Raw genomic sequence first — 23,353 nt, forward strand, 5'->3', positions numbered from 1 at the left:
GTGGAGACTTCATCAGAACTCCAAAGAAAGGAAAAAAAATCCTCCCAGCAGATCAGTGAATCATAGAGAATAGGTGCTAGAGAAGGCCATTCAGCCTCTTGTGTATATATATATACATCACCATTCAATATGACGATGGCTAATCATATGACTTCAGTACACTCTTGTTTTCTCTCCTCAATCCTTGAACCCATTAGCCATTACGGCCACATCCAACTCCTTTGAATATATCTAACAAACTGGCTTTAACACCTCTGAGTGGAGAGGTTTAGAACCATAGAACATTTCAGCACAAAAAAACAGGCCCTGAGGCACTTCTCATCTGTGTAGAACTATTATTCTGCCTAGTCCCACAGACCTGTACCCAGTCCATAGCCCTCCCACCCATGTCCAAATTTTTCTTTTTTGTTAAAATTGAGCCTTTATTCACTTCGGCTGGCAGCTCATTCTACACTCCCACTACTCTCTGTGTGAAGAAGTTCCCCCTAATATTCCACCTAAACTTTTCCCCTTTCACCCTTAACCCATTGGGGTAAAGACCTATTTGCATTTATTCAATTTATACCCCTCATAATTTTTGATACCTCTATCAAATCTCCAGTGAACAAAGTCCTAACTTGTTTAGCCTTTCCCTGTTAACTCAGTTCATGAAGTCCCAGCAACAATGTAGTAAATTTTCTCGGCATTCTTTCAATTTTATTGAAATCTTTCCTGACATTTCTCCTCATCTCAGTCCTAAATGTGGGCTGCCTGCAGGAGAGTGAATTCAAGGAAAGTATTGGGTTCGGTTGGAGTATCCAGTCGAGTATTAAAACTCTGTGCTGACCCACTTACCAATGTATTCATGGATATCTTCAACATCTCGCTCTGGCAGGGTGTTGTACCCATCTGTTTTGAACAGGTGTCCATCATACCAGTCCCCAAGAAGAGTGTAGTAAATGCCTAAAAGACTATCAACCAGTGGGGCTCATATCAATAGTGATGAAGTGTCTTGAAAGGCTGGTATTGAAGCATATAACCTCCTGTCTGAGCTGTGACCTGGATCCATTCCAATTTGCCTATCGTAGAAACAGGTCTACGGTGGATTCCATCTCACTAGATCTGCACAAAACCCTGGAGCGTCTGGACCTCAAAGATGCATACATCAGGATGCTCTTCATTGACTACATTTTTGACATTTAACACCATCATCCCCTCAAAATTGATCAGCAAATTCTAAGACTTGGAACTCAACTGTGTAATTGGATTCTTGATTTCCCCACATCCAGTCCACAATCAGTGAGGATTGTGGTAAGAACATCTCCTCAACAATCTCCATCAGTACTGGATCACCACAGGCCTGAATTCTTAGCCCCCTGCTCTACTCACTTTACACCTATGACTGTGTGGCTCAGTACAACAACAACATGATCTACAAATTTAATGACGATACCATGGTAGTACGTGTATAAAAAAGGAAATGAGTCAGCATACAGGAGGGAGATTGAAAACTTGGCTGAATGGCATACCAACAACAGCCTTGCCCTTTAATTCACCATAGCAGATGGGGAAAACCAGAGGTGTATGATCTAGTGATCATTGGGGAATCAGAGATGGAGAGGGTAAGCACATTTAAGTTTATGGGAATCACTATCTCAGAGGATTTTCCTGGACCAAACATATTAATGGCATTGTGAAGAAAGCACATCAGTGTCTCTACTTCATCAGGAGTTTGCGGAGGTTTGGCATGGTATTGGAAACCCTGGTAAATTTCAACAGATGTGTGATAGAAAGTGTGCTCACTGACTGCATCACAGTCTGGTATGGTCACACCAATATCCTTGAACATAAAGCTGTAAAGGTAGTGAACACTGGTCAGGACATCACAGGCAAAACCTTCCCCACCATTGAGAACATCTAATCTACAGGGAATGCTGGTGTTGGAAAGCAGCAGCAATCACCAAAGATCCACACGACCCAGCATACACTGTTTTCTCACTGCTACCATCAAAAATGAGGTATAGGTCCACATGACTTGCACCAGGAGGTTCAGGGTCATCTCCACCATCAGGCTCCTCAATCAGGGACTAAATTTAAGGTCTTTTATTTGTGCACTTTATTGATTTATTCGTCTCTGTATTGCACAGTCAGTTTGTTTACCCTTTACTTTTTTTACATGTGATTCTTGAATACATTTGTCTTGCACTACTAATAAGTGGTAATTCTGCCTCACCCGCTCTTAAAAATCTCAGGTTGTATGTAATGCCATGTATGTACTGTTACAAGCCCAAAGGACCCCAAAACCCAGCAGCAATAGACATTCACCAAGACAAGTAGTTTTTAAAACAAGTTATTTTTAATCAATTTTAAACATGAAATCAGAATCAAACTTTAACTTATCTCTATACTTAACTAACCCAAATTAACCCCCTTCTAATTCTAAGTGCATATAATGTGTGTGTAAATTTAAGAAAAGTTATTTGGTTCACAGTTCAATCACTTTTCCTTCTTCCAAGTTTTATGGATGCAGGCAATTCTTATACTGTGCACAGAATTTAACATGTATAAAGTTCACCAGGCTTTGGTGCTTGAAAGGTAAATGTTTACCACTCAGGAGGGCTCTTGTAGGGTTTGCAGAGAGAGATTTGTTGTTCCAGGATTTGCACAACTGAGATACCACCATTAGTCACCTCAAGGTCTCTCTGATGAAACTTGCCCCATCAGGGTTTTCCAAATGGTAACCTCTTTCTTCAAACTACCACAAAGTTTCATTCCTTTCTCTATTTCAAGAGAAACATCAGACAGATAGCACTTCCAGCCATCCACTGCTCTGGAACTTTTCATCAGTTTCAACCAGCTCTTCCTGGCTTGTACTGTTCAGCTGCTTTTCAGTGTCACACACACCAGCTGAGAGAACTTGTTAACTTTCTCTCTCTCTCTCTCCAACTGCCAGGAAACCCATGTTACTCTCTCACTTGGAAAACCCCCACCTTCTTCAGCAAACAACAGGAGTCCTTCTCCTTGGTCAAGATGTTGTCTTAGATAAACAAAACCCAGGGCTGACCTTTCTGTGCACTCTGTCAAAACCCTTGAAAAGAGCTTCCAACAGCCAGTTCAATTAGCACCTACTTGTGAAATGTGCATCACATTCTCCAGAGATCCTGCAATGTTATTGAATATGAATTCTTCAGCCTTTCAAATAAGATCTGTTTTAAAATGTGTGTATGTATGTATGTATGTATGTAACCCACTAATTTTACCAAAATCCCAAATATTTATAATCCATTACAGTACTCTGACAATTAATGTGAAATCTAAATGACTTACCCCTTACCCCTTGTTCTGGACTTTGTCAACATCAGGAGCATCTCGTCCTGTCAGGATTCTATCTATCTCAATCTAAATTCCAATGAGTATAACCCTGGCCAATCCAGACTTTCTTCAAGGCCAGTCCTGCCATTTCAGGAATCGCTGCACTCTTTCAATAGCAAGAATGTCCTTCCTCAGATGGAAGTCCAAAACTCTGCACAATACAAAACTGTAGACAAAGGAGAACTATACCTAGATGCTGTTCGACCTGCTGAGTTCTTGAGGCGCTTTTCTTTTCGTTCCACATTGCCTTTGGTGGGGCAGATGACCCAAGAAACGCTGCAGTTCCAAATCTGGCCAGGAGTGGCACAAGGAACGCAGTTTCAAACCACGCCCAGCAGGGGCGCCGCAGACTCGTGAGTGCTGCGGTCCCAACGCTGCCCATTGGTGGGGCTGGAAGGTCAGCTATACTGCAGTTTCTATTCTCGCCCAGGTGAGGCGCCAAAGACCCGCACCGATTGCAGTTCCGACACTGGCCATCGGCGACGCGACTGAGTTGCAGTTCCAAGGCCGACCATTGGTGGCGGGACTGGGATCCAGTTCAAATGGCAGCCATTTGCGGCGCGACTGCGTAGCAGTTCCAAAGGAAGCCATTGGGGGCGTGGTGGGGTCCGCCGTTGCGGTTGCTTGGTGATGGCGAAGCTGTGTCTGGTGTCCGGCCTGTCGCCCCCGATTTGCTGGGATCCGAGTCAGATAAAGCTATGAATGAAGCATCCCGACGAAGCGCCGGTATCTCACGGCCACCCGCACATTCCTAGCAGCAGCATGGAGCGGTACGTGGTCATCAGGACGGTGGGGAAAGGCAGCTACGGAGAGGTGGAGCTGGTGAGACACGGCAAGGACATGAAGCAGGTAAAGGGCGGCGGAGCGGAGACGGCAGCGGGCCCGGTCCCAACAGAGCAGATGTCGGCACTGAACAGGGCCGCTTTGGCTCCCGATCCCTGTCTATTTCCCACACTGGCTCCCACTCACCCCAATCCCCCCGTCCTCGCAACCCTCACTCTCACCCTCATCCCATCCTCACAGCTTCCATTCTCGCCCCCGCCCCCAGTCCTTGCCCACGCCTCCAGTCCTCTCTGCACTCCCACTCTCACCCTCGCCTCCAGCCGTCTTACTGCCAGTCCTCACCATCAGTTTTCACCCCCTTGGACCCAGTTTCCACCTAAATCGGTCCTCATTCTCACTCTGATCGTCACTCTCTTCTCATTCTTGACTGTCACTCTCACTCTCTTAAGTTTGATCCTAAATCTCACCTGAGATCATCATTTCACCTTTTATCCTCGCCCTTGTATCCCTGTCCATCTGTCTTCAATAGTCTGACTTGGATCCTCAACTCCTAGTATGGCCCTCAATCAGTACCCCAACCTACAGCCTGCAGTGTAAGGCTGATTTAGCAAAGTAGCCAGGACCTCAATCCTTCAAAACCCAGCCCAAGTCTCAGTACTCATTACCAGTTTAAATCCCATCTCATCATTTGCTAAATTATCACTCCTGGAAATGAAATATGATATCTTTGTCCAATGTACAAATCATGAATAAAGTGTTAACGCAATGAAATTGTGGGAGCCTTGATCAAACCATGCAACACTTTATCTTCTACAGAATTTTATCAGTGATATTTTTAAGATAAACTATATTGGGCCTGGTAGCATTGAAGATTCAAGCATAAAGGACTCCAACTCCTGGGTAATCTCTTCTTGCTGCTACCTTCAGGCAGAAGGTACAGAGGCTTGGTCTGCTCATGTGAATGTATTTGCAACTTTTATTTATTATCTTTTTGTTTCATAATAATTTAATTTACTATTGTTGGTGTTTCGTATGTACTTGTATGGCTGCTGCCAGTTGGAATCTTCATGTATCTGTGCATTGTACTTCAGTACATGACAATAAACTCTCATTCATTCATTATTTCATTACTTTAGTTAACCTACTATCATTTTTCCAATCCTTTCATGCAAAAGAAGTCTGCCAATAGCAGCTCAATCTCTAATTCAAACGATGATTTTACGTTGCAGCTGTTCTGCAGAATTTACATGGGCATTAGTCCATTTCATCTGTTGTAGAACATACATGGATTTTTTAATTAACTTGAATAGTTTACTAATTGCATTGGGCACAGTGATATGGAAGCCTTGACTCCATTGTTAGAAAAACCTTGGTAGCACCTGCATTTCATACACTTACTAGAATGAACCAAGCGCTCTGTTTTCTTGAATGTTCGGTACATATGGCTTTACATATTCGAAAGGCAGGTTATGTATGATGACAGAGTTGCCACATTGACCATTTGCCAACCATCTGCCAACCATATGTGGCCTTTTGTGGGAGATCACTTATACTCCTTCAAGTTTGTTTTAGTTGAAGAAGTTTCAAAATTGGCATTAGATCAACTAACTTCAATATTACAAAATTTGACTTAGTCCCATTGCATAGTCATTTTATGTGGAATAGAAATGATGGAGCTGTTGACATTATATTTCAACTTCAAATTGAGTCCAATATTAATTCCAACATTTGACACTACTTTGGAAAGAGAAAAATGATTTTTAAAAAAACACACCGTTTGTATAAACTTCCCTTGGCGAAGTCGATACTGAGATAAATTTAAAATTCACTGTTTCATCTGCTAGTAACTTGCATTTTAGAATAATGTGGAAGGAAATCAATTAGATTAAAGGGAGTACAGTAAAAACAGTTGGTATCCAGCACCTATGGGGATTGGTAGATGCCAAATAAATATATTTTCTGGTTGCTTGAGACTTATTCTTACAACGCCTCCCAAAGGTAGGTTCCATTATTGTCACATAATACTACATGAATTTTTTTAACTTTTGTCTACCATAAGGAAGACAGAGAGTTGCCACTTTGTCCAGCACCCCTCACAGAAATGAGGCCCCAGAGAAGAACAAATTTGCAATCCCTGGCTTACAAGTGCTCTAACCACTGAGATATCGGAGCCTTACAATAGCGATATATCTTCATTAAGAATAAAGAGTTTAAAAGAGAAAATACTATACTGTTCTTGCGCTAAGCAACCTTCACTTCCATTAATATATAAACCTTAAAGCATTTTACTTTATTTTTAGTCACATTCTTTGAAAACATTTAATCATTGCTGCATCTGCAGGTTCCTCTCCCTGCAAAGAGCTGCTTGAAAGATGAACAATAACATTGTAAATAATTTAACTGCCACCCCCCCCCCTCCAAGTTTTAAGATAAAGCCTCTGAGTGGGACAACTCTTACACAGAAGGGATTAAGAGAGTCACCCCCGAACATCGAGCGACATCAACCAGCTTCTTCATCTTGGCCGACGACATTGCTGTTTCACACAACTTTTTTCAAACAGCTGCTACGAGCAAAGTATTCCTGGCTGAATACTTGCTCCCATCTTCACCAAAGTTTTTGTGTTACTTCAGAGAACATCTACTTCTTCAATTTTTTTTTGTTGAAAATTTTATTTATAAACAATAATAAATCATACAATCAAATACATAATATTTTATCCCTTAAAACCCCCAACCCCATCCCCCCTGATCCACCCAACCCCTTTCTAAACTACCCTAGAAAAAAAAAGAGGAGGAGATCTATAACAATTCCATTCAATAATTTGCCATGGATTGGGACCACACCACCAATGTATGAGAAAAAAAATTTAATAATTTAATCGCATATATTCCATATACGGGCCCCATGTTTTAATAAAACAGAGTAATTATTTCATAAATTATATGTTATTTTCTCCAGAGGAATACATGATCTCATCTCCACATGCCATCGTTGAATACTCAATTTAGTCTAATTTTTCCATGTAACTGCAAGACATTTCCTTGCCACTGCTAAAGCTAGTGAAATTTGTCTAATTTTAATTCCATACTCAATGTTTTAATATAACCCAATAAAAATATTTTGGCATCAAGAGAAACTTTAAATTTAAACATAACCTCCAAAAACTCCTTGATTTTATTCCAAAAAGGTTAGACTGTCTCACATAAACAGACCGAATGTAAAAAGGTACCCACTTCCTTACGGCATCTAAAACATAAATCAGAAGAAACCTATTTATATTTCTTCATTTTCTCTGGAGTCAAATATAACTGATAAATAAAATTATAATGAACAAATCTATACATTTACAACTTCAGTCATACTATCCTCACATATAGACCTCCAATCATCTTGAGAAATAGATATTCCCAAATCTTTCTCCCACTTCACTCTAATTTTATCAATATCTGGTTTAGACATTTTATTCTGCAATAATGCATACATATCAGATATAAATCCTTTCTTGCCACCATCAGTAAGTAAAATTTCAAATTGAGACCTTCTAGGAAGTCTCAGAGAGCGACCAAAATTATCTATCAATAAAACCTTAACTTGATAATAAGAAAAAAAGAGTACTCGAAGATGTTTCATATTTCTCTTTTATTCTTTGAAAAGAAATAAAATAGCCCGCCTCATAACAATCTTCTACCAACTTAATTCCTTTTTGCTCCCTCAACTTCAAAAATTGATTGTTAACTGTGAAGGGAAATAGCTTATTTTGAAACAAAGGTGTTTTAGTCAAAATTTTCCCTTGGGTACCTATAATTTCATTCTTTTTATTCCATAATTCCATCAGATAGTTTAACACTGGTAAATTATAATTGCTTAATAACTGAGAATTCCATCAATAAATAAATTGATCCATCTTCTTTTCACCTATCTGAGATAATTCTATATCAGCCCATATCAAGGGATTGTCCACTTGAAACATCCTATTAATGAATTTCAACTGAGCTGATTCATATTAATTTTGAAAATTAGGAAGTTGCAAACCTCCTAATGCGTATCTCCAAGTTAATTTCTGCAAAGATACTCTCGCCATTTTATCTTTCCACAAAAATTTTCTCACCAATGTATTCAAATCCTTAAAAAATTTGTGAGGAATCATACATGGAATTGATTGAAAAAGATATTGAATCTGGGGAAAGATATTAATTTTAATAAAATTAACCCGTCCTATTAACGTTATAGGTAAATTTTTCCTCCGATTCAAATCATACTTAATTCTAGACAATAAAGGTAAGCAATTCAATTCAAATAAATGATTATAATTACTATCAATAATAATACCTAAATACTTAATACAATCAGACCATTTAAACTTTACAACCTGTCTACAAGCCGAAGGCATAATTTCACTTTTTTTCCCAGTTAATTTTATATCCTGATAACACACCATACTGTTCCAATCATTTATGCAAAATCTCCAAAGATTGGAAAGGATGTGTTAAATATATCAAAACTTCGTCTGCAAACAAATTTATCTTGTATTCATCAGAATTCACCTTAATATCTTTAATAGCACTACTTATTCAATTTTGAACTTACATTTTTTTACCTATTATTTTATTATCATTTATTTTAATTTTTTTAATTGATTTTCCTCAATTTTCTTGCTGTTTGCTTGATTTCTGGATACCAGGGGTTTTACTGCATTGTACTGCAAATGGGTTTGTTAAATTTGTTCCTGATGAACTGGGAAGCTTTTCATTCCACAGAATTGACACCCTTCACCTTGGTTAGCATAATTTTTTTTACTGAATAGTGTGATATTTCAGCATTTCAGTTTTAGTCACTTAACCAAAATAAAATTTCTTTATTTACACCTAATAATTTCTGAAACTGCACAATCTCAGGACTTTTCAAGTTAAACAAGAAATTAAGTGTAAGTATTTGATTACGAGTGAGGTATTTTCCAAGATTGGTTGCTGGTGGAGTTTTGGAATAGTAAAGTTCTGCCTAAAAGCAAGGAAATAAATAATAAGTTTTAGATGTTAGTTGATGAATAATATTGAACAATACACTGATAAAATGCCCTAAATATAAAAAAAAACAAATATTGCTGTGGATCTTTTTATTTCCCTGTGAAAGGGCTGTTGGAGCTTCATTGTGTCGTTTCATCTGGAGGTGACATCTCTGATATTGCAGTGAACCCTCAATATTTGCATAGAACTGCCAGCTGAGTAATTTACAGGTTCAACCTGATTGGGTTCTCCCAAGCTAAAGATGTACAGGCTGTTGGGTTAATTGGCTAGTGTAAGTTGTCTTTGGTGTTGGTGGGTGGCAGGAGGATCAGGATTGGGAATGGAGGAGAGTTGCTGGGCATATGAGAGGAAAATTGGGTTTGTGCTTGTAGGTTAGCATAGACATAGTGGCTAGAAATGGACTTAACCAAAGTAAATTGTGCTTGTTATGGTTTCTGAGTCATATTTATGCCATTTGGAAAATTTGATTACAGGGTAAATTAGATTTAGATTTATTTTATAATTGTCACATGTACTGAGATACAGTGAAAAGGCCATCTTGTTCTACAGTGCTTACTGTTGGGCACCCCAAGGAGAATATGGTAGTAAAATGGAGCACCAATATGGGAGGTAGGAAAATAAAATACTTAACAAATTGTCAGGGCAAACCTTCCTGCTGTAAAAACATTTCCCTAATCTTTGCCCTCCCATTATGTCGTATGTGCATTCAGAGTGATACACAAACTGCCTAAATGAATACCAACCAGTGGCACTCAGGCAAAGTGAAGTGCTTTGAGAGGCTGGTGTTGAAGCATATCAGCTACTGTCTGAGTGGTGAGATGAATCCTTTCCAATTTGCCTACTGGAGGAACAGGTGTGTGGCAGATGTCATCTGAATGGCTCTACACAAAATCCAAAAATCTTAGGCAACAAAGATACAAACATCAGGATGCTCTTTATCGACTACATTTCAGGATTCAACACCATTATCCACTCAAAACTGATCGTCAAACTCCCAAGACCTGAGCCTCAAAACTTCACTGTATAATTGGATCATGGATTTCCTCACCTGCAGATCCCAATCAGTGTGGATTGACAAGAAAATTTCTGACATCAGAAACCCTAGCAAATTTCTACTGAGCTGTGATGGAAAGTATGCTGACTGGCTGCATCATGGTCTGGTATGGAAACACCAATACTCCTGAGTCTAAAGGCCTCCAAAAGGTAATGGTCACAACCCAGGATATCACAGACAAAACCCTCCCAACTATGATTACATTTATAGGGAATGCTGCCATCAGAGAGCAGCAGCAATCATCAAAGACCCTCACCACCCAGCACACACTCTGTTCTCACTGCTGTCATCAGGAAAGAGATATAGGTGCCACAAGACTCACACCACCAGTTCAGGAACAGCTGCTACTCCTCCACCATCAGACACCTCAATAACAAACTCAATCAGACTCATTTAAGGACTCTTACTTATGCACTTTATTGGTTTTCTTTTTGTTCTCTTGGTATTGCACAGTCAGTTTGTTTACAGTTCTTTGTTTGTTTCCATGTTTTACGCTGTGTACAGTTTATTTTTTTGCACTACCAGTTAGTGGTAATTCTGTCAAGCCCACAGGAAAAAGCAATCTCAGGTTGTATGTGGTATATGCACTCTGTCAATAAATCTGAAAAACCAGAGATGAATATCCAATGATCATTGGGGCATCAGAGGTGGAGAGAATGAGAAAATTTAAATTCTTGGAAGTCATTATTGTGGAGGACCTTTCCTGGACCAAACATACTAATGTCATCAGAATTCATTGTTATGAACACGTCACACAATTTGTTGTTTTGCAGTAGTATCACAGTACAAACCTTTATATAAATCTCTTTACAATATAAATTATTTTAAATAGTGCAAGAAAAAGTCAAAGAAAGGCAATGACTGTGGTTCATCGATCATTAGGAATCTAGTGGCAGAAGGAAAGAAGCTGTCCTTGTCCCACTGAGTGCTCATCTTCAGGCTCCTGTATCTTTTTCCAGAGAGTAGCAGAGTAAAGAAGGCATCACCTGGCCTGGGTGGTGAAGTCCTTGAGGATAGAGGCTGAAGAGGGTGTGCAAAATCATTGAGAACCCCTTCCACCCTACACACAGCATCTTTCAGCTGTTCGCATCGGGGAAGAGATACAGGAGGATCAGAGCCAGCACCACCAGGCTGAGGAACAGCTTCTTCCCATAAACAGTGAGAATGCTGAACGACCAAAGGAACTGCTCACACAAACCATCTGAGACTCTCTTATGTACAAAACAAGATTTATTTGTATAGATGAAATACTTGTCCTGTGTATGTGTTATGTCTGCGTGTTTTGCACCAGGGACTGGAGAATGCTGTTCCATCAGATTGTACAATCAAATGTCAATAAACTTGACTTGAGGCTGTTTTATTAAGACATCGCCTCTTGTAGGTGTCTTTGAAGGAATGAAGACTGGTGCCTGTTATGTCACAGGCTGAGTTAACAACTCTAGAGTCTTTTCTTGTCCTGATTATTGGCACCTCCATACCAGATACTGATGCAACTAGCCAGAATGCTCTCCACGGTACACCTGTATAAGTTTTCAAGAGTCATCAGTGACGTACCGAATCTCCTCAAGCTCCTCTTGATTGCATCGACATGGAGGCTTGAGAACAAATCCTCAGAGATGTTGACACCCAGAAATTTGAAGTTCTTGGCCCTCTCCACTGTGGAGCCCTCAATGCGGACTAGTTTGTGTTCTCCTGACTTCCTCCTAAAGTCCAGAATCATTTGCTTGGATTTATTAATGTTGAGTGAAGTTTGTTCGTGTGACACCAGTCAACTAGTTGATCTTTCTCTCTCCTGAATGCTTCCTCATTGTCATTTGATTCTGCTGACAACCGTGGTAACTTCAGCAAATTTATAGATAGCATTGGAATTGTGCCTGACCACACAGTCATGGGTGTATAGTGGGCTAAGCACATGTCCTTGAGGTGAACCTGTGTTGATAATCAGTGGGGAGGAGACATTGTTTCCAATTCGTACTGACTGTGGTCTTCCAATTAGGAACTCAAGGATCAAGTTTCAGAGTGGGGTACAGAAGCCTAGAGTTTGTAGCTTCTTGACCAGCACTGAGGGAATAATGGTATTGAAGGCTGATGAAGAGCAGCAGTATATATGAATTGCTGTTTTCGAGGTGATCCAGTGCTGAGTGCAGAGCCAGTGATATTGCATCTTCTGTGGAGTGATTGGGATGATAGGCAAATTGCAGTGGGTCCAGATCTTGGATACGTGTTAATTCTGGCCATGACCAGCCTCTCAAAGCATTTCATCACAGTAGAAGTTAGTGCTACTTGGCAGTAGTCATTGAGGCAGCTCACACTACTCTTCTTGGGTACTGGGATAATTCATACCGTTTTGAAGCAGGTGGGAACCTCCAACTGCAGCAGTGAGAGATTAAAAATGTCTGTTAGCACTCCAGTTAGTTGGTTAGCAACAGATTTTTCAGTACCTTGCCAGTATGCCATTAGGACCTGATGCTTTGCGAGGGTTCACCCTCATTAGAGACAAATATCACAGGGTCCTCAGCCTTTGCAGATATTCTCGTAGGCACCTTTGGGTTTACCTTCTCAAAGCGAGCATAGAAGGTGTCCAGCTTATTGGGTAATGAAGCATTACAGCCATCTATGGCCTTTGCCCTTGCTTTGTAGGATGTAATGGCCTGCACTCCTTGCCATAGCTGGCGTTTATCTGTCTCTAGATTCCTCCAGAATTGCCTTCCACAGGTCATACCTGAACTTCTTGTAGAGATCTGGATCCTTGGCCTTAAACGCCCTTGATCTTGCCTTTCATGAAGAAAGCAGAAAGCCCTATAAAAGGTAGTTAACGCAGCCCAGTAAATCACACGCAAAACTCTCTCCACCATCGAAAAAATCTGCATGTAACACTGCTGTCGGAGAGCAGCAGCAATCATGAAAGATCCACACTACCAACGATGTGGTCTGTTCTCATTGCTACCATCAGTAAAAAGGTAGAGAAGTGCTGCTCGGGTTCGTGTGGGTCCCACAGGTTAAGAACCAGACCAAAGTTAAGGTATAAAGCACACATTTATTTCAGGGATGGAAACTGGACAACAGGGTCGTTATGTTAGGCAAACCTCTACACACACACACACAATATGCAGGGGGTAAATATACACTTCGATAACGAGGGAGAAACCGACAGACACTGGGGGAAATTACATGAGAATACACATTCAACAATCAAGATCAGGTGATATTACGTGCCTCCACCCCTTATCCAGTATGGACACGGCTCTTGCTACCTGGCCTCGAAACTCACATTTCTCTCTTTTCTATACGTATCTTTTTCTTGAGTATAGTTTACGCTACCAAAAACTGCCTGGGCTGCAGGAAATAGAATCTCAGGGTTCTATGTGATGTCATGTACTTTGGACTTTTAAATGATTCCCATTACTTTTCAACGCTGTCTTTAAGTCATGGACCCAGGTGAATTGCTGATGTATGCGGCCATTGAATTGCATAGGTTAGATTGTTTGCTTGTGATTATTATATAAAGTAATAGACCGTAAGAATTTACTGTGCTGTATACAAAATATTTAGCAAACATGGATTAACACCTTCCACAGAACAGTTTATGTCCAAACTGCATTCCCTGTATAACACTTCTACCTTTAGGTTGGGGGAGCAATGGATGCAATCATCAATGGATGGTGTTTTAAGCTACTTTTATGAGATTGGATGTGTGTGTGTGTGTGTCTGTCTGTCTATAGTTCAATATGCCACCAGCTTAGATTTACCCTTCCAGACATTTACTCTTCATCTATATGGGAAATAAATATATTCTGCACTTTACTAAGTCATTTTATGTACTAAGCCAGCAAAGTAAACAGATTGTTCATGGTGAAATGTTATTGAATTTCCAGTATGTTGTAAAGAAATTGAATCTGAGAAGTGTTTCCAGTCGTGAGCGTAAGGCGGCAGAACAAGAAGCTCAACTTCTATCCCAGCTTCGACATCCCAACATTGTTACCTACAGGGAGTCATGGGAAGGAGATGATGGACTTTTGTATATCGTGATGGGTTATTGTGAAGGTGGAGACTTGTATCACAAGCTGAAGGAACAGAAGGGCAAATTGCTTCCAGAAAGTCAAGTCGTGGAATGGTTTGTCCAAGTTGCTATGGCATTACAGGTACATCAGAAAATAGGAAATGAATCAATATTAGAAATTACCATAAGTTCTTTTCAGGTGAAATTGACTGTGTGTGGGATTGCACAAAATTGTTAGCAAACAATTAAACTCAATGAGTACTAATAAAAAACAACATTGGAATTCTTTTGGACCACTTTTGATCCATTACATTATCTTAAACACCAGATGTTAAATATCCCCTTGGATAGTCAGTGAAGAATCATGAAAGTGGAGATAACGATGTGAAGTGATTCTTACCTGACCTATTTAGCAAGAAGGAATCCTTGAAATGCTTGTGTGGCACTGACACTGGCTGCCATAGAATCTGATTTACAGAGGAAGCCCTAAGGAAGAGAGGGTGATGTGGGTAAAGCAGAAAGAACAGAGAAAGTTAAAGGATGGAGTGGAAGGAAAGGAAAAGGGAGGCACTGGGGAAAGTTAAACAGTGAACAATTGAGGATGGGCCAAAAAAAAATGTTCATAAAAAGAGAGATGCAGAAAAGGTCCAGTCTCCATTAGGAATACTCTCTGGATTAGACACACCATTGTACAATCTTTAATTGAAAATTGGAATGTGGGTTGAGCCATGCCCATTTCTGCCTACTGGCTTGGGGAAATAACACAGCTGAACTGACAGCTCTGCCTTAATCCACATTCATCCATTATGTTACCTAAACTGATGAGATTATTTTGGTCTAATTCAGTCACCAATGCAAGTGGAGAGCAAGGGGCAATCGAACTTAATCCCAATCCTCGCCTTTATAGACCCTTGCCCCTCTTGCTTTGCCCCTCCCTGCACTCTGGATATTCCTCATTCTTTTCTCCATGCTTCTCTCTCCTAATTCTTCACTTCTCCCTCATGTGTCTTTCTGTTGTTCTCATATTCAAATCAGCATTTAAACTCAAGACCACTCAGGTTAAATGTGCTCCCCCCCATACCCAAAGACAGATTTTGCATTTGTACTTCCTCTGTTTAAAATTCTTAATTATCATATTTTTTTTAATTTTTAAAATAATATATATAAATATACAAAATAAAACTTAAAATGCACTTAAGCCTAGAAATAACCCATCTGTACCTTAAGAGAAGGGAAAAGAAACAGTGGACAGAGGGAGAGAAGAAGGAAAAGGGGGAAGAGCTGGCATCAACATTTAATATATAATCAAAAAAGGGGAAGAGCTGGCATCAACATTTAATATATAATCAAAAAAGGGGAAGAGCTGGCATCAACATTTAATATATAATCAAAAAATGGGGAAAATATTAAATTACTAATAAAAGATGAAAATTAAATATAAAATATTCAATAAATAGACGAGACTATCCGTGTATTTAAATAATTCAAATAAGGCTGCCAAATATTTATGAACTTGTTATATTCATTTCTAAGATTATAAGTAATTTTCTCCAGGGTATACAACTTTACATCTTATTTCCATGTTAACAATATACATTTCCTGGCTATTGCCAAAGCAATTTTAATAAATTTGGGTTTACTTTTGAGGAAGTTAACATTCATGACAGCCCAATTCCCAAAAGGAACAATTGCGGATCAAAAGGAAAGTCCAGTCTCATAATCGTTGTTAATATTTCCCCCAAATTTATCCAAAAAGGTCTTAATTTCATGCATAACCAAAGTACCAATATCAATGCCACACCTAAAACACATTTTAAAATTCTTGATTAGTGGGCATTAGGGACTTTGTACAAAATGTTGCACTTGGGAAATCATAAAAGATAGCTATTCAAATATTTATGGATTCTATGTTATAAGTGGTTGTTTGATGTTGACGATTGAGTTTGAAACAGCAGATACTGCAATGAATGAGATCTATGTATGTTTTGTTTCAGTATTTACATGAAAAACAGATCCTCCACAGAGATCTTAAAACTCAAAATATCTTCTTAACAAGAACAAACATCATAAAAGTAGGAGACCTGGGCATAGCTAAAGTGCTGGAGCATCAACATGACATGGCCAGCACTTTGATTGGAACACCATATTATATGAGCCCTGAACTCTTCTGTAATAAACCTTATAACCATAAGGTAAAATGCTGCAGTATAGATTGCTGTGCTTTTGGTTCAAAAAGATTTGCAATATATTTAAGTATATATATTTTCCTGCCTCTGTAATCTTTCTCCACAAATGATACTGTATGCGTAAAATTTATTTTTCTTGCTATGAACCTAAACCAGTGGTTCTCAATCTTTTTATCCCCCCCCCCCCCCCACCCCCACTCACATACCACCTGAAGTAATCCCTTATTAACCAGAAAGCACAGTGTAATTTGGAGACTCAGAATGAAGAGGTGGAATCATTTCATGAGCTGCGAGTGATCAAATTGGGAGAAGTGTTTGATTGCAGGAATGGGAGACAATTACATGAGTGGGGATGGCAAAGTTGAAAACAGCTATGCTTGACGTGGAGATGGGGATCAACTTTTCTGGTATATTTAGAATTCAGGATGAACTCTTATCTCTTCCAATCCTTTTTTAACTGATTGGTTTCCCTGAATGCAGTAAACCCAGTATTAAGCACTAACGTTTAAGAGAAATAAAATATATTTAGCTCATCATAACATTCAAATAATCAACCAGGGATTCAAACAGCAATTTGCTATTTCAGGTTGGGTTTGAGTTTCAGTTTTTTGTTATATTTTATGTCCAACGCATAATGTACTATATTGATATCTCTACTATAAATATATTTACCACAATATGAAGAATTAAGGAAATATCGATAAAATTAGAACAGATCTTTACTGCAAAACACATAATAATTGTAGACGAAGCACTTCCTGTCTTATAAACTTTTCTTTATTTTCTTTACAGTCAGATGTTTGGGCCCTTGGTTGTTGTGCATTTGAAATGGCAACATTGAAACATGCTTTTAATGCCAAGGATATGAATTCATTAGTTTTCAAGATTATTGAAGGAAAGGTAATGTACTCTCTTGTCTGTTAATGTATTTTAATCTGTGTACCTGTGCAATGGCTTATGTTGAAAGCCAACTATCATCATTATAGAGGTAGGCAATAAATTGTTGAAAATCACTAAACATGCTTTTTTTGAAAATCTAAAATACAAATCAAAAATGCTGTTTAAAAAAAAAGTCAGGAAGCACCTGTGGCAAGAATAACAGAGTTATCATTTAAGCCAAGGTTGCTGAGTTGATCATTCTAATGAGTACAGGCCAAGAGCTGTCAAATGCTTCTCATACATTATGATAACCCTTTCATTCCTGAACCCTCTCCAAAGTCAGCACATCCATTCTTAGACAAGAAGCCAAAAACTGCTCACCATAATCCCAGGTGAGGTCTCACCAGTGCCTTATAAAGCCTCAACTACACATCCCTGATCTTGTCTTCTATTCCTCATGAAATTTATGCGATGATTGAATTTGCCTTCTTCACCCCCGACTCAACGTGCAAGTTTACCTTCAGGCTATCCTGCACAAGGACTCCCAGGTCCATTTGCATCTGGATATTTTCAATTTTCTTATTGATTTTGAAAATAAACTGCCTGTTTCTTTTTTATACCAAACTGCATGGCCGTACACTTTCTGTCATTGTACTTCATTTGCCAAATCTCTGCCCATTCTCCGAATTTGTTTAAGTCCTTCTGCAGCCTCCGTGTTTCCTCTACACTAGCGTTTCCTCTACACTAGCTATTCCTCCACCTACATTCATATGATCTGCAAATTTGTCTACAAAGCCATTTATTCCATAATCCAACTCATTGATATGCAATATAAAAAGAAGCGACCCCGACCCTGACCCTTGTGAAACACCACTAGCAACTGGCAGCCATCCAGAATATGATCCCTGTATCCTACTCTCTAGTTCCTGCAAATCAGCCAATGCTCTACCCACACTAGTATGTTTCTTGTTATACCATGGGATCTTAATAGTGATTGTAGCATCATGTGAGGCAGCTTGTCAAATACTTTCTGAAAATCCAAATGCAGGCAGTCCCCAACTTACGACCATAATGGGGATGGAAGGATTGGTTGTAACACGGGTTTGGCCATGTCAGGTAACGGGGACATCAGGCTGCCGAAGGGAACAGGGACTTTGTGCTGCTGCATAGAGCAGCGGGCATCACTGATTACAGTACTTTTAATTCAAAATATGAATGTACAGTATTTTAATTTTTTTTAATTTAATTTGGTCGTATGTTCAGGTGGATGAAACTCATGTAGGTTGGAAGTCCACTGCATCTCCTTTAGTCACTTGTTACTTCTTCAAATTCCAATAGGTTTGTCAAGCAAGATTTTCCCTTAAGGCAAACATGATGGTTTTGGTCTATTTTGGCATGTGGCTCCAAGTACTCCGTAACCTTATCCTCAATAATTGACTCCAACATCTTCCTAATCACTGATGTCAGGCTAACTGGTCTATAATTTCCTTTCTGCTCCTCCCTCCCTTTTTGAATAGTAGAATTATATTTGCAATTTTTTTTTTTTTTTCCAATCCTCTGGGACTATACCAGAATCTACTGATACCTGAAAGATCATTTCCAATGACTGCACAATCTCTACCACTACTTCTTTCAGAACCTGAGGGTGCAATCCATCTGGTCCAGGAAACATCCACCCTTGAACCATTCAGCTTTCTGAGCATTTTCTCCTTTGAAATAGTAACTGCACTCATTTCACTTCTCTGATACCCTTCAACATCTGGCATTCTGCTTATGCCTTCTACAGTGGAGACTGATGCAAAGTACTTGTTTAATTCCTCTTCTATCTTCTTGTTTCCCTTTATTTCTCCAGCATAATTTTCTAGTGGTTCTAGATCGACTCTCGCCTCTCTTTTACTCATATATAGTTGTAAAAGCTTATTGTATCCTCTTTGGCATTATTTGCTAGCCTTCTTTCATATTTAATATTTTTCTTCCTTCTTAATTTTTTAATTGCCTTCTGCAAGTTTTTAAAAACCTCCCAATCCTCTATCTGCCCACTATTTTTGTTTCCTTATATGCCCTCTCTTTTACTTTTACATTGGCTTTGTCTTCCCTTGTCAACTCCAAACACAAACAATTCTTTCTAAACCATCTCTCTCACCACACATGGTGCTTGACACTGAGTTCCATCAGCAGTTTCTTTTTACTCCAGATTCCTGCATCTGTAATCTGTGTTTCCATTATTAATTATGATACTTGTCTCATCGAATATCTGGTTTTATATTCATAAATGATTTATAATCCAGTAGCTTGCTTCTATTTAGTTGCTTGTGGACAGAATCTACAGAAAAATGAAGCTTGTGATTCACTTATAATTTTCTGATTTGAGAGAGAAACGTTTGGGTTGGTGAAGTAAATCTCTTACAAATGAAGAGATTATCTTTTTAAACTATTGAATGTTATGCTTTTGAATTATATTGTTCAAAAATAATTACTCTTATGAACATTAATGTTTGTTGAACTGTATTTTCACTCTTGGTTAACTTAAGCAACAGGTTACACATACAGACATAGTTTAACAATACGAGTTCAGGTCTTTATTGAGACTAAATTCTCAAGGTTCAATATGTACTACTTTATGGAATTTTATCCAAGCTTTGGTATTTTTTTTCCCTTTCGTTGCTATGTTCCATATACACCATCTGTGCCACATAGTAAAACAAAGATGCATAAAAGTGACACCTCAAAAATCGAAAAATTAAAATACATTTAGTCTTTTAATCACTATTAATGAGTTTGTTTATGTGCTTAATCTCTTCAAGTTATTTTTTTTTACATCCATGGAAAATAAACCGCATAATTTTGCTCAAATCTTCTAATATAATACATATTCAATTCCTATCCATGCTGATCATGCAGGCTGTCAAGGTAATGTGGTATTCATGTATTGTGCTCTCTCATTTCCACAGTATTTACATTTCATTGAGCTTTCTAACTTAAATGTTTACATGCTACAATAAAACTGCATGGTATCTACTGAACCAAGCATTATATCAAAGCACTTAATGTACTTCCAATTAAATCAAACTGATAGAAGTAATTTTTATATATAAATGACCATAAAACAGTCATAATTTTCAGGAGCAGGATGTAGACCTTCTGTGCTGAAAATCTTTGGGTCCTTTTGCAGTTAATTGCTAAAAGCAGATGGAGACAGTTATTCATTCACTTATCTCTGAGTATTTCTTGTGAACATATCAATTTTGTAATGATCGGCATCAGACTCCTGAATGAACCTTGCATTTAGTAAAATAAAGTTGCCCTTGCTCCATTCTAACTGATCTTTGTAACTTTGCACTCTGTACTGTTGTTTGCTGTAGTTATGTATGGGTTGACTTGCTGAATAGAACACAGAACAAAACCTATTTACTCTCCCTCAGTACACATGACAATAAACTTGGACTTGAATAACTGCAAAATTAAAAATTCCATGCATAGAAAATAAAACTAGGAAGTTACAGTAATTTTTGTCCTTGCTCATATTAATCACAACATATTAATGAGCCACGAGTCCACATTTTTTTGTATTTTGTCTTAAATTATATGATTTACATTGTAGAAAAATAATTAAAAGAAATGAATAAAAGTAATAACAACAAAATGAACAATAAAGCTTGAAAGATATACAAGGCCACACATTTACAATATATATCAACTATTGCATGTTATCAATTTCTTAAATAATATTCATATCCATATTATTGTGTAGCTGCCACCTATACCAAAGGAATACAGTCAACAGCTGGGGCTAATGATAAGTAGCATGTTGAGCAGAAGGCCTGAGGAGCGACCAGATGTTAAAGCCATTCTCAGGAAGCAGTATATAAAGAGTCACATTGCCTTGTTCCTGGAAGCTACAAAAGCGTATGTATATTTGATAAATTACGTAAAATTAAAAAATATATATTTATTTTAATCCATGATAAAATAGACCATGCAAATACATTTTTCATATTGAAATAATGAGCTTTGCCAATCTTGATTTTTGTAATAGAAGCAAGTTGATTACATATAGTAATATAGTATGGGTGGCATAGTTGACGTAGCGGTTAGCATGACACCTTTACAGCGCCAGTAATCAGGACTGGACAGGGGTTCAAATTCCATGCTGTCTGTAAGGAGTTTGTACGTTCTCCCTGTGTTTGCTTGGGTTTTCTCCAGTGGCTTAATTTTCCTCCTCCTGTTCAAAACATATTGGGGGTGTAAGTTAATAGGGTGCAAATTGACTTATGGGACAAAATGGCCTGTTACTGTGCTGTATGTCTAAATTTAATTTTTTTTTTAAATTAAAATTTAGTGCCCTCCATAATGTTTGGAATAAAGACGTTTTTTGCTTTATTTGCCCATGTGCTCCACATTTTTAAATTTGTAATCAAACAATTCACATTTAATTAAAGTGCACATTCCAGATTTTATTAAAGGTTATTTGTATACATTTTGGTTTGACCATGTGGAAATTCTGATACATAGCTCCCTAATTTAAGGGCACATAATGTTTGGGACATTTGGGTTCACAGGTGTTTATGATTACTGTTTGGCTTCATTGGTGCATGTAATACACAGCTCAGCTTGCTTCTCAGCCATTGATCACTTTGGAATCTGAAGTTGCCATTTTTTAGTACAAGGACCAGAGTTGTGTCAATGACAGTCAAAGAAACCATTAAAAGGCTAAAAAACAAGAATAAAACAGTAAAAGACATCACCTAAACATGGTTACCAAAATCAACATCATTAAGAAGAAAGAGCATACTGGTAAGATCACAAAGGGACTGGTAGGCCAAGGAAGACCTCCATTACTGACGCAGAAAATTTCTCTTCATAATGAAGAAAAATCCCCAAATGCCTGTCCGACGGATTAGAACACACTTCAGGAGGCAGGTGTGGATGTGGATGACCACTGTCCACAGGGTCTTCATGAACAGGAATACAGAGGCTACACTGCAAGATGCAAACCACTAGTTAGCCACAGAAACAAGATGGCCAGATTACAGTTTGCCAAGTATTTAAAAGAGCCTGCAGAATTTTGGAAGAAAGCTCTTATAGACAGTTGAGACCAAGATTAACCTTTATCAGACTGATGGCAAGAGCAAAGTGTGGAGGCATAAAGGAACTGCCCAAGATCCAAAGTATACCCATTTCATCAATGAAACATGGCCTGGGCATATATGGCTGCCACAGGTTCTGGCATGCTTATCTTCATTGATGATGTAGCTGCTGATGGCAGTGGCAAAATGAATTCTGAGGTGTATAGAAACATCTGCTCAAGTTCAGCCAAATGCCTCTGAACTAAATGGATGGCATTTCATCCTACAGCAAGCCAATGATCTCAAATGTACTGCTAAAGCAAAAAAGGGGGTTTTCAAAGCTAAAAACGGGAAAATTCTTGAATGGCCAGTTGAAATTAATTGAACGTGTCTGCCATGTGCTGAAGAGAAAACTTAAGGGGACAACCCCCGAAACAAGTCTAAATTAATTGAACGTGTCTTCCATGTGCTGAAGAGAAAACTTAAGGGGACAACCCCCTGAAACAAGCAGGAGCTGAAGATGTCTGCAGTAGAGACTTCGTAGAGCATCACCAGAGAAGATACTCAGCACTGGTGATGTCTATAAAGAAGACCCAACCACGTGGACGCAGAGTGGGGGGAGGGGTTGGGCTAGAGATTAGCCTGAGATGCCGGGACCTGAGGCTTCTGCTCCCTACCATCTGCCTGGCCAATGTACGGTCCCTGGAGAACAAACTTGATGAACTCCAGGATGGACTTCAACATCAGAGAGTCATCAGGGAGTGTGCTTTGCAGAAACATGACTAAATGCAGACATACCAGATTTGGCTCTGCAACCCAAGGGCAACGCCCTCCATCGTGCTGACCAAAAACTAGGGGAGGCGGTGTTTGTGGATTCATCAATTCATCATGGTGCATAGATGTGACAGTCATATCCCAGTCCTTCTCCCTGTTAGGTCTGCTTTGTTCGAGAATGAGTGAGTCAGACACCAGACTTGAGTCGAAATCAAGATTCTTTATTACCGGATTG

At 38.8% G+C, this 23,353-nt stretch overlaps 1 protein-coding gene across 5 annotated transcripts in view; it reads left to right on the top strand.

Annotated features, from left to right (window-relative positions):
* nek4 (NIMA-related kinase 4) overlaps nucleotides 1-23,353 on the top strand; it is an 89,900-nt gene that overhangs the window by 2,421 nt on the left and 64,126 nt on the right. For 2 of the 5 annotated variants that reach the window (XM_069937191.1, XM_069937189.1), the window contains exons 1-5: nucleotides 3,853-4,200; nucleotides 14,089-14,355; nucleotides 16,208-16,405; nucleotides 17,192-17,299; nucleotides 21,030-21,184. In XM_069937191.1, coding sequence (XP_069793292.1) covers nucleotides 4,054-4,200; nucleotides 14,089-14,355; nucleotides 16,208-16,405; nucleotides 17,192-17,299; nucleotides 21,030-21,184 — 875 coding nt within the window. In that variant the 5' untranslated portion in view covers nucleotides 3,853-4,053. Of the gene's footprint in view, nucleotides 1-3,850; nucleotides 4,201-14,088; nucleotides 14,356-16,207; nucleotides 16,406-17,191; nucleotides 17,300-21,029; nucleotides 21,185-23,353 lie in introns of those variants that run through there. The other 3 variants (XM_069937190.1, XM_069937192.1, XM_069937193.1) reach the window with 3 other exon arrangements.

This window comes from Narcine bancroftii, chromosome 5 (genome assembly GCF_036971445.1).
Source record: "Narcine bancroftii isolate sNarBan1 chromosome 5, sNarBan1.hap1, whole genome shotgun sequence".
Lineage (NCBI taxonomy): Eukaryota > Metazoa > Chordata > Chondrichthyes > Torpediniformes > Narcinidae > Narcine > Narcine bancroftii.